This window comes from Schistocerca nitens, chromosome 4, assembly GCF_023898315.1.
Source record: "Schistocerca nitens isolate TAMUIC-IGC-003100 chromosome 4, iqSchNite1.1, whole genome shotgun sequence".
In the NCBI taxonomy this organism is placed as follows: domain Eukaryota; kingdom Metazoa; phylum Arthropoda; class Insecta; order Orthoptera; family Acrididae; genus Schistocerca; species Schistocerca nitens.
The window spans coordinates 585,994,831-586,007,948 of NC_064617.1; the positions used below are offsets into that span (position 1 = coordinate 585,994,831).

The 13,118-nt window shown below is 40.2% G+C and overlaps 1 protein-coding gene across 1 annotated transcript in view; it reads right to left on the reverse strand.

Moving 5' to 3' along the window:
- The window catches only part of LOC126252453 (cholecystokinin receptor type A-like), a 188,482-nt gene that overhangs the window by 140,781 nt on the left and 34,583 nt on the right, over positions 1–13,118 (reverse strand). Inside the window, exon 3 of the mRNA XM_049953347.1 lies at positions 5,307–5,542. Within this exon, the coding sequence (XP_049809304.1) occupies positions 5,307–5,542 (236 nt within the window). The remainder of the gene's footprint in view (positions 1–5,306; positions 5,543–13,118) is intronic.

The following is a 13,118-nucleotide window of genomic DNA, read 5'->3' on the forward strand; positions in this document are numbered from 1 at the left end:
AGCAACAGTGTTGTGACGACACCTTTCTATGGAGACCACACAGTCACTAACAGTCATTTCAGCCCGCGCTAGGAAGCGCTCGCAACGTGCGCAGTGTTGCACCCCATTACAAAACATGGCCAGTATTCACGAATCAGCACCAGCTGTGCCACTTCGGATCGAATTGTCAACCAGCTTGTGAGGTGAACTGACTGATGGAGATAGAGATGCCGGCAGAAGAGGCCGTGCGGTTAAAGGCGCTGCAGTCTGGAGCCGCAAGACCGCAACGGTCGCAGGTTCGAATCCTGCCTCGGGCATGGATGTTTGTGATGTCCTTAGGTTAGTTAGGTTTAAGTAGTTCTAAGTTCTAGGGGACTAATGACCTCAGCAGTTGAGTCCCATAGTGCTCAGAGCCATTTGACTGATGGAGATAATCTATCGTGGCTACTGCACTTGGATTCTTAGAGGGTTTTGACTGTCCCTGTGATAACAGGGAGACCTTACGCTGCCTACATATCGTCTGTTCCCAAAGAGACAAAAATTTAGATCAAGATGTATGTTAAACCATGTTGTTGTGGTTGTGGTCTTCAGTCCTGAGACTGGTTTGATGCAGTTCTCCATGCTACTCTATCCTGTGCAAGCTTCTTCATCTCCCAGTATCTACTGCAACCTACATCCTTCTGAATCTGCTTAGCGTATTCATCTCTTGGTCTCCCTCTACAATTTTTCCCTCCACACTGCCCTCCAATACTAAATTGGTGATCCCTTGATGCCTCAGAACATGTCCTACCAACCGATCCCTTCTTCTAGTCAAGTTGTGCCACAAACGTCTCTTCTCCCCAATCCTATTCAAGACCTCTTCATTAGTTATATGATCTACCCATCCAATCTTTAGCATTCTTCTGTTGCACCACATTTCGAAAGTTTCTATTCTCTTCTTGTCCAAACTAGTTATCGTCCATGTTTCACTTCCATACATGGCTACACTCCATACAAATACTTTCAGAAACGACTTCCTGACAGGGTATTTCGCCTGTTTCATACATGTTGCTCACCAGATGGTAGAGTTATGTTAAACCATATAGGAAGTAAAACTTACTAGAATAATGTCGGTGTAAGGTGTTAAACATAGGTTATACTTTGAACCATGACAAGGATTTTAGATTCTAAATTTATTATTAGTGATCTTTTATTAAAATAACACCATTGATGTTAAGAGCCTGCATTCTCTGTAATTTTCGTATGTTTGTGGAAGCGACTCACTAAGCTGCAATGACACACCAGAGTTGACTTCAGGCGCAATCTAGCTGTCGTATCAAGAGTCAAGATTGTTATATGCAGCTTGTTCTATACTATAGAGATACAGCAAAACCAATAACCACTTTTTCTTATCTCAAAAAAGTAAATCATTCAACGGTAAAAGCTACCTTCAGCCAAAACACCATGAGATATTGAACTGGAATGTGTGCTAGTGGTTGTATTTATGTCAGTCAAATTAATTCTTTAACACAATGCTGTAACTAACCCAACCACGTTACTACGAAACGTCTTATGCTTCAGAAACGAGTTCGTATTTCTCTTCTAGTTGCTACTAATAACTCGATTCTCCACCACGATAACTGGGTACTCCAGCCTGCATTTGATGAAAATGCATAGCGACACGTTACTCTTCAGATCTGAATTAGAGCAGTAACGTAAGTGCTTGGAGCATAATGGGTGGGTTCGTATAATTCGGAGATTATACTACGTGAAACGCATAGTCTTATATTCAGCGAGCACTGCTTAACTGTGTGGCTGACTTTGTGTCACGAAATTTTTGGCAAATATTGAAGGCAGGACACGGGAAGTTAAAGGGATACGTACTGTTAGAAGTACGCAAGCAAGTGCACTAGCACAAGATCACTTATATAAACCCCAGAAACAATAAACTTCTGTTTGGAAACACATTGTTCGCTAATTTGAAAACATATCTCAATACAAAATTTCGTGTAGTTGTACGAATGGGAATCTCAATGCATTAAGTCATATAGAGAAACAGCAACATCGCTGCGATATAAGTTATATACGACGAAAAATATTAATGACCGTTCAGTTTCAGTGTGGTTTGGAAATGTATCAAAATTATGGATCATAATTGGACGAAAAAGCAGGAAACCTTCATAACCTATCTTGCAGTAAGGAAATTAATGCTCTGCTGAGACACTTTCGGTGAAGCCTGTATTACCTTTATAGTGCATTGTATTTCTCTGTTATGAATTTAAAAAAATTTGACCCACTTTTTGTTTCAATGAGACTCCTCTGAGGTAACAGTAGAGAACATTAATCAGATTTGAACGTAACTGATGTAATGCCAATATAGTATGCTGGCACTGTGTGGTTAACATGTCAGTACGTGATAACTTCATGCTGTTTACAGTAAATTACACGGATTTTACTCAGTTTTCTTAGTTTGACCAAGGGGAAGTTGTTGAACCAAATACATCAGTCATCATCTTATTTAAGTACTTCCTGTTGAAATTAAAGTTCTAGTAGCGACGCTGAGTGTGGAACAAGAACGCAATTTACCGTCTTATTTGGACTGAAACATAAACAGAACGAATAATTTCGTTAGGCGCTGCTGCACATGTGTCTCTTTTATACAGAATTGGAAACTAGGGAAAATATTTGCGTATAACAAAGTGAATGAGGACAATACAGTATTTGCAATGTAAAGTAACTCTTCATGCAGTGCACTTTTACCAAACTAAATCAATTCAGTGAATTACATTACACATTTTAATGCACTTCCAGAGTTGATTATATTATTTGGCGTTCTTTTGGTCTGTGTTATATCGTAACTTATTTTCTGTGCACGGGAATTAGCCATACCGTCGTCGTACATTTTGCGTTTTTACATCATTCGTCATAGAAATCTTAACTACTAAATCGTATTGGTGGGATGTCTTTAACTCGCTGTAGTTCATATTGAACAGTTAGTTATGCACGTAGTAACACAACTCATATGGTCGCACCCCGCTGCTTATTGGTCCGAATCCACTACCAACAACGTTAATTAGTTACTTGTCTATTGAGTCACCGATCATTTCAGAGTGGCATACAGTATGTCAGCATCATACAACAATAAAATATAACTGAAAGCTAAAAAACTTACAGGCGTATAACTACTTATAGTTCTAGTTAATTTGAAAACTAATGTAGCATAACAAGTCATTAAACATTTTGCGCGCACTATACTCACTTGCAGGAAGATGACGATACCCACGTTTAGCGCACAAAAGTTACTGACCTAGCAGACAAGATTGCTAACGGATGCTACTTCGGTACCAGTCAATCTGAAGGTAGTCGGTTCAAATTTTGCCAATGGAGTAAAATTGTTCGCGGCAGCATTGTGATGGCAGTAGTGACTGCCGAATTTTGCTCCTGAGCACCAGATATTCATCGAAGTCCGGTGTCACATTCCTTATCTGAATATATTTCTTCATAAAATGAAGGAATGTAACGCCATTAATAGTAACCTGTGTATCAGACAAGGTCATTAAGCTTGGTAGTGGCTAATGGTAAATGACTATGTACCAGCACCTGGTATAATCATCCGTTATTCCTTTTCTTCGTCAACCATCCGTAAAAATACAGTACTACACCAAGCACTTACTGCAATCATCCACACGAAAAAATACACAAATAAAGATGTGAGATTCATGTCAGTATTTTAGTATATAATACGAGCAGTCTTGTAAGTGCATCATAATCCTCAGAATCGAATGAAGAACTACAAATATTGTATATAAAGAAATACTAGTAGATGCAGGGAAAATTAAAATTGTTCTTAATAGATGAACGCAGATGAAAAACTAAGTTAGAATCAAATCTAACTTTACGATTACACCACCTGCTAACAATTTAAATAAGCACTGATGTTTATTACTGCTGCAACTGTATCAGACGGCGCTGAATGTATAATTTTAAGGTGATTCTTAGTACTTCAACACTTTTCTGTTGAATATTCCTTCCTTACAAAATCTGCAAAATGACGTATAGTCTTTGGAGATTACGTGGTTGACAGTGTTTCTTCTATTTTCTTAAGACTCATAATAAAAATTTTGCACTGCAGTGATTGTTTTAAACTGGTTTCGATTAGCCAGTGGTTATCCTCAGACCTGCCAATAGATAAAGAAGGAGACAAGGAATGATTATAAAATCTGTAGAAATAGCCAAATAACTATCTACAAAATATTAAAACTAGAATAAAACAACACACAAAAACCACATACTCCATTTGGTGGCGTAGCGTTTCCGTTAATACTGTCCACATAAACATCGTCAACAGTAGGTGTACATCAAAGTTTTATTGGTGGAGTGAAATTTTCACTTGGCCTACTCACACATGAATTATATCTCTGGCGGATTTTGTAGTCACGTTCATTAAAGTAAAGTGACACGATTTTCTTACAATTTATTAAATTTAAAAAAATAAACATTTTTAAAATTCAGTATTTGTGCAGAGGGGAGGAAGAAGGCTGTGTAGGAGGGAGAAGTCAGTTATGAAATGCTTTTATGATTGTTGTCAACAGATAGGAAAAGAAAAACAAAATTTATGATCGACAGTTACCGACAGGTGCAGATATATAAATTAAAACTGAGGAACACTGTGATTTTTTTTTATTTTTCGTAACTTTAAACGTTAAAGAGGAAACAGTTTACACTGACAATCCTGTCGTCATATGTTATTAGGATGACAATAACAAGGATTAGGATACTTGTTCCTCGATTCATCTTATTGAGTTCAGAGGAAATCAGAACGGAAGTAGCCTTCTTACTTTAACATACATTACTTTGCACTACTCTTTCCTTATTTAGTTTTTCATCCTTTTTCCTAGCTTTCTGTTCTCTGTCTCTTATACTTGTCTCTTTCATCGATAAAGAAGTGTGTGGGAGCGCAGTGCTTCAAATATTCTTTTTTTTATACTGTTAGTTAGAATCGAAATTCACAATGCCGTTAAATTCGAACATATTTGGGTGGGGCCGGTTTAGATCCAGTCCTACCGTCCTCGACTAAGTTTCTATTATTTCCCAAAGTATTGTAACTACCAATTTTGATTTTATATACTCTTGAGGGCTTGTAATCCTTTTGAACAACAGATTACCAACAACTCATTTTTAGTCATAGCTGTGGAGTCTGACCGTTGCATTTAAATTCGAATTAGATTGACATAGTTGGCTAGCAGACTTTCTGTTCCGTTACGAGTATAATCATACGCCTTTCGTTTCATCAAACACTAAAACCCTTATGTTTTATTGTACTACAGTAAAGAGAAACGTTTTCCAACCTGCGGCACCCGAAGACGCCGAGGAACGCAGCGCGGAACTTGCGGTTCATGAAGCAGTACGTGATGGGGTTGCAGCAGGAGCTGATGTAGGCGAGCAGGTGCACGAGCGCCACGCCCGTGCGGCCCACATTCATATAGACTGCGTCTGGGCTGAACAGGTACCAAGTGTTGAGCACGTGCAGTGGCGCCCAGCAAATGAAGAACTCCGCCACTACGACGAACAGCATCCGGATCACCTGCGGAGAAGAATAGGACGTCTCTGATGCCATACCCAAATGCTCTTGAAGCCAGTGCTGTTTGAAGCACCTGAACACGTCGTGTACATTCATATATTCACATATAGGACACTTTTTTATTCTTAAAATGATGTCACCGCAACTTTGCTAATCCCTATGAGGTACTGTTCGCATAGATACTGTAGTCGGTCGATAAGTTTTGGGTCTTGCATGAAAGAATTATCTTGGTGGCTCGTCAAGAATATTTTATTTTTCAAACAGTGGAAAAACGTTGTGTGGAGTGACGAATCACGGTACACAATGTGGCGATCCGATGGCAGGATGTGGGTATGGCGAATGCCCGGTGAACATCATCTGCCAGCATGTGTTGTGTCAACCGTAAAATTCGGAGGCGGTGGTGTTATAGTGTGGTCGTGTTTTTCATGGAGGGGACTTGCACCCCTTGTTGTTTTGCCTGTAACTATCACAGCACAGGCCTACATTGATGTTTTAAGTACCTTTTTGCCTCCCACTGTTGAAGAGCAATTCGGGGATGGCCACTGCATCTTTCAACACGATCGAGCACCTGTTCATAATGCACGGCCTGTGGCGCAGTGATTACACGACAATAACCTCCCTGTAATGCACTGGTCTGCACAGAATTTTGACCTGAATACTATAGAACAGCTTTGGGATGTTCTGTAACGCCGACAACGTGCCAGGCGTCATCGACCGACATCGATACCTCTCATTAGTGTATCACTCCGTGAAGAATGGACTGCTATTCCCCAAGAAATCTTCCAGCACCCACTGAACGTATGCCTGCAAGAATGGAAGCTGTCATCAAGGCTAAGGATGGGCCAAAACCATATTGAATTCCAGCATTACCAATGGAGGCCGTCAGGAACTTGTAAGTTATTTTCAGCCAGGCGTCCGGATACTTTTGATTACATAGTGTATGAGAGTACAGTACTTAAATGCGTTGTTCTGAGACAAGACAGGTTGCTGGTGCAATCACTTAGATCTGAGGATGACCCACAGTGACCGAAACATCTAATCGAATTAAGAAAAAGTTTGCAACTGAGACGAACCAACAAATGAAAATTATCTTAAATATCTACTTGTATACGGTTGCTGAATTGTCTCAGGACGATTATGTCGACCATAGTGAACTTTCTCTCTTTTGAGTGAAGTCATATTGCTAAGGGTGAAGAGATGGAGCGATCCATCTCTGCCGTCTTGTGACTAAAATAGTCTTGAAAACTGAGGTCGCTGATATGGAGTACCTGGCAGTAGGTGGCAGCACAATGCACCTAACATGAAAAACGTATGTTTTTGGGGGTGTCCGGATACTTTTGATCACGTAGTGTATGTTGTTATGTGTGGACAAGAAGGATTGCTGATGCAATTACTTAGATCCGAAAATGATCCTGACTGATCGGAGTATGTATTCGAATTAAAAAAGTGTCCAACTGAGACGGAACAATAAATGAGAGTTATTTTAAATAACTATATATGTGAAAATCAATTACCACTTGTATGAAAGATCATCACCTGAGAACGGCTTGACCGATTTGCCTGATTTTTGTTGTTATTTTCAGTTTGACACATACATAATACATAAATACAATGGGATGAGAAGTTCCGCCTTATGCAAGACACCTTTTTTCTTAGCAAGCACGGAGACAACAAGAAGAACTGCACCACAAGATGATCATAAATACAATTGTGATTTATAAAAAGGGAATGTTCTTACCTCAAATCTTGAATAGTTCTTGACCCATTTAGTATAAATTTTTACACTACAGTTTATTGAGAGTTCGGTCGAACGAAGGTTATGTATTTTTATAACACATATATGACTTATAAATAAAGGTTGACAATGACTAAATTATACGACATAAAATTGTCATTACTTCTGTACGGTTTGAAATTGCGTGGTTGGCCGCGAGGCGTGATAGGAATTAGTATGCGCTTTATGGTTTGGTTTAGTGACGAAGCCCAGTTTCATTTGGATGGGTTCGTCAATAAGCAAAATTGGTGCATTTGGGGGACTGAGAATCCGCATTCGCAATCGTGAAGTCTCTTCACCCTCAACGGGTGTCTGTGTGGTGTGCAATGTCCAATCATGGAATAATACGTGCGATATTCCTTGGTGGCCCGCTGACTGCCGAACGGTACGTGAAGGTTTTGGGAAATGATGTCATCCCCATTAACCAAAGTGAGCTTGATTTCAACAATATTTGGTTCATGCAAGACAGAATTCCACCCCACAGATGCAGGAGAGTGTTTGATGCCCTGGAGGGGCACTGTGGCCACCGCATTCTGGCTCTGGGATACCTAGAGGCCACTGGAATGGGCCTAGATTGGCCGCTATATTCTCCGTATCTGAACCCAGGCTACTCCTTTGTGTGGGGTTATAATAAAGGCAAGGTGTACAGCCGTAACCTCAAAACCATTGCCGAGCCGAAAAGATGGTCTTCAGAGGGTCATCGACAGCATCGATGTTTCGACGCTTCAGCGGGTCATGCAGTATTTCTTTATTCGTCTGCCTCACTTCATTGCCAGTGATGGCAGGCATATCGAACATGTCATAACCTAATCCGAATATCTGTAGTGACGTTTACATGTTGAATAAAGTGTGAGCACGCCGTAGTTTGTAACTAATTTACGTTTATTTTCATATAGTTCAATAATTGCCACCCTGTACATATGTAATATATAAAGGGAAAGCGTAGTTACCACAAATCTCGCAATTTCTTGACCGATTTACTTCAGACTTATACACGGTACTCTAACAGTCCGACGGACTTAGGCAGACAGGGTGTACGTTTTTGTAATATACGTAATATATATGTAGATATATATGTAATAGACAAAGGGGCCCCCCTATGAACCATGGACCTTGCCGTTGGTAGGGAGGCTTGCGTGCCTCAGCGATACAGATGGCCGTACCGTAGGTGCAACCACAACGGAGGGGTATCTGTTGAGAGGCCAGACAAACATGTGGTTCCTGAAGAGGGGCAGCAGCCTTTTCAGTAGTTGCAGGGGCAACAGTCTGGATGATTGACTGATCTGGCCTTGTAACATTAATCAAAACGGCCTTGCTGTGCTGGTACTGCGAACGGCTGAAAGCAAGGGGAAACTACAGCCGTAATTTTTCCCGAGGACATGCAGCTTTACTGTATGATTAAATGATGATGGCGTCCTCTTGGGTAAAATATTCCGGAGGTAAAATAGTCCCCCATTCGGATCTCCGGGCGGGGACTACTCAAGAGGACGTCGTTATCAGGAGAAAGAAAATTGGCATTCTACGGATCGAAGCGTGGAATGTCAGATCCCTTAATCGGGCAGGTAGGTTAGAAAATTTAAAAAGGGAAATGGATAGGTTAAAGTTAGATATAGTGGGAATTAGTGAAGTTCGGTGGCAGGAGGAACAAGACTTTTGGTCAGGTGATTACAGGGTTATAAATACAAAATCAAATAGGGGTAATGCAGGAGTAGGTTTAATAATGAATAAAAAAATAGGAGTGCGGGTTAGCTACTACAAACAGCATAGTGAACGCATTATTGTGGCCAAGATAGACACAAAGCCCATGCCTACTACAGTAGTACAAGTTTATATGCCAACTAGCTCTGCAGATGATGAAGAAATAGATGAAATGTATGACGAGATAAAAGAAATTATTCAGGTAGTGAAGGGAGACGAAAATTTAATAGTCATGGGTGACTGGAATTCGTCAGTAGGAAAAGGGAGAGAAGGAAACATAGTAGGTGAATATGGATTGGGGAGAAGAAATGAAAGAGGAAGCCGCCTTGTAGAATTTTGCATAGAGCATAACTTAATCATAGCTAACACTTGGTTCAAGAATCATATAAGAAGGTTGTATACCTGGAAGAATCCTGGAGATACTAAAAGGTATCAGATAGATTATATAATGGTAAGACAGAGATTTGGGAACCAGGTTTTAAATTGTAAGACATTTCCAGGGGCAGATGTGGATTCTGACCACAATCTATTGGTTATGAACTTCAGATTGAAACTGAAGAAACTGCAAAAAGGTGGGAATTTAAGGAGATGGGACCTGGACAAACTGAAAGAACCAGAGGTTGTATAGTGTTTCAGGGAGAGCATATGGGAACAATTGACAGGAATGGGGGAAAGAAATACAGTAGAAGAAGAATGGGTAGCTCTGAGGGATGAAGTAGTGAAGGCAGCAGAGGATCAAGTAGGTAAAAAGACGAGGGCTAATAGAAATCCTTGGGTAACAGAAGAAATATTGAATTTAATTGATGAAAGGAGAAAATATAAAAATGCAGTAAATGAAGCAGGCAAAAAGGAATACAAACGTCTCAAAAATGAGATCGACAGGAAGTGCAAAATGGCTAAGCAGGGATGGCTAGAGGACAAATGTAAGGATGTAGAGGCTTGTCTCACTAGGGGTAAGATAGATACTGCCTACAGGAAAATTAAAGACACCTTTGGAGAGAAGAGAACCACTTGTATGAATATCAAGAGCTCAGATGGCAACCCAGTTCTAAGCAAAGAAGGGAAGGCAGAAAGGTGGAAGGAGTATATAGACGGTTTATACAAGAGCGATGTACTTGAGGACAATATTATGGAAATGGAAGAGGATGTAGATGAAGATGAAATGGGAGATAAGATACTGCGTGAAGAGTTTGACAGAGCACTGAAAGACCTGAGTCGAAACAAGGCCCCGGGAGTAGACAACATTCCATTAGAACTACTGATGGCCTTGGGAGAGCCAGTCATGAGAAAACTCTACCATGTGGTGAGCAAGATGTATGAGACAGGCGAAATACTCACAGACTTCAAGAAGAATATAATAATTTCAATCCCAAAGAAAGCAGGTGTTGACAGATGTGAAAATTACCGAACTATCAGTTTAATAAGTCACAGCTGCAAAATACTAACGCGAATTCTTTACAGACGAATGGAAAAACTGGTAGAAGCGGACCTCGGGGAAGATCAGTTTGGATTCCGTAGAAATGTTGGAACACTTGAGGCAATACTAACCTTACGACTTATCTTAGAAGAAAGATTAAGAAAAGGCAAACCTACGTTCCTAGCATTTGTAGACTTAGAGAAAGCTTTTGACAACGTTAACTGGAATACTCTCTTTCAAATTCTGAAGGTGGCAGGGGTAAAATACAGGGAGCTAAAGGCTATTTACAATTTGTACAGAAACCAGATGGCAGTTATAAGAGTCGAGGAGCATGAAAGGGAAGCAGTGGTTGGGAAAGGAGTGAGACAGGGTTGTAGCCTCTCCCCGATGTTATTCAATCTGTGTATTGAGCGAGCAGTAAAGGAAACAGAAGAAAAATTCGGAGTAGGTATTAAAATTCATGGAGAAGAAGTAAAAACTTTGAGGTTCACCGATGACATTGCAATTCTGTCAGAGACAGCAAAGGACTTGGAAGAGCAGTTAACGGGATGGACAGTGTCCTGAAAGGAGGATATAAGATGAACATCAACAAAAGCAAAACGAGGATTATGGAATGTAGTCAAATTAAATCGGGTGATGCTGAGGGGATTAGATTAGGAAATGAGACACTTAAAGTAGTAAAGGAGTTTTGCTAATTAGGGAGCAAAATAACTGATGGTGGTCGAAGTAGAGAGGATATAAAATGTAGACTGGCAATGGCAAGGAAATCGTTTCTGAAGAAGATAAATTTGTTAACATCGAGTATAGATTTAAGTGTCAGGAAGTCGTTTCTGAAAGTATTTGTATGGAGTGTAGCCATGTATGGAAGTGAAACATGGACGATAACCAGTTTGGACAAGAAGAGAATAGAAATTTTCGAAATGTGGTGCTACAGAAGAATGCTGAAGGTAAGGTGGGTAGATCACGTAACTAATGAGGAGGTATTGAATAGGATTGGGGAGAAGAGAAGTTTGTGGCACAACTTGACTAGAAGAAGGGATCGGTTGGTAGGACATGTTTTAAGGCATCAAGGGATCACAAACTTAGCATTGGAGGGCAGCGTGGAGGGTAAAAATCGTGGAGGGAGACCAAGAGATCAATACACTAAGCAGATTCAGAAGGATGTGGGTTGCAGTAGGTACTGGGAGATGAAGAAGCTTGCACAGGATAGAGTAGCATGGAGAGCTGCATCAAACCAGTCTCAGGACTGAAGACCATAACAACAACAGACAAAGGGGGAACCGTTGTTACCACAAATCGCGGAAATATCTTGACGGCTTTACATGAAACTTTTACACGATTGTAAATACATAAAACTGCAACGACTCACTTTTTTGAATAGTTATTTATTATTCCATGAATCGGTTTTCGAACCTTTTCAGGTTCGTTTCCAGATGGTTTCACGGAACTTACACCACTATTTCTAGGTTAATACTTAGCAGACAGATGGACACTAACAGAAAAAAGCCGCCATTTTGATGGCCAGTTGGTACATCACTTCACACACTTTTACACAATCCGTGTACATTTCCACTGTGATAGCGAAACTTTGCCAGCATCCAACATGTGCTATACAACTGTTGCTTGTTACAAAGATCTAGACAAAAGATATGACATAAGCCTACTCTGCTCAGAGCTGGATGCTGGCAAAATTTCCCTAATACAGCGAAATGTGTACAGATTGTGTAGAAGTGTGTGGAGTGACATACCGACTGGCAGTCAAAATGGGAGCAGACAGTTGGACACTAACAGAAAAAATCAGCCCATATTGTCGCAGTAAGTACAAAACTAAAATTTTGCATCCATATCGACAGATAAACTACACTCATGGCGATACATTAAAGCATGTTCCATCCAGCATTATGTTAGAAATAGTGATGTGACTTCCAGAAAACCATCTGAAGATGAACCTAAAGAGGTTCGAAAACCGGTTCATGGAATAATAAATAACTGTTCAAAGAAGTGACTGGTTGCAGTTTTATGTACTTGCGTTCAGCTAACAGTCACAGGATCTAAAATATCCGTTATGTATAGACATAATCTTTTACGCGATTCTCTACTGAACATTCAGACGGAAATGGACATAGAGTTATAGAGCTGGGGAGGAGGAGGTGCACAGAGAGAACGGGGAGCAGATTATGTACTGACAGACGCAGTGTCGTAATGTGCGGACAGAGAACGGGGTGAGAAGATGGGCAGGGGGGGGGGGTAATGAATTTAGGTTATACATGCAATTCCCATACATAATTAGCAATTGCGAAGCTTTGCTAGGTTCGCTAGTATTGTTACAATGTTGAAACAGTGATGGTTTATTTAATTTTGTAATAATTAGGTTTAGAAATAATAAGTGCAAAAGTAGGTAAGATACAATTAATGCGCAATGCTAATTGTTAGACGTAGTTTTGACTGCGCAGAGGAACTGTAGTCTAGCACAAACATCCTACTGAGATACTCACTAAACATATATTCCTACACGTGGTACTAGGAGTACGCAGTTGTTTACAAATTCATTTTGGCCGAAGTTAAGTCAGAAAAAGCGACGAATGAACCATTAATGAGTTAATATTTGAAATACATAAAATATTCGGTATCTAGTCTAATCTGTAGTCGTGAACAGTAGCTCATGACGTTGTTCCATCTTTCAACCACCA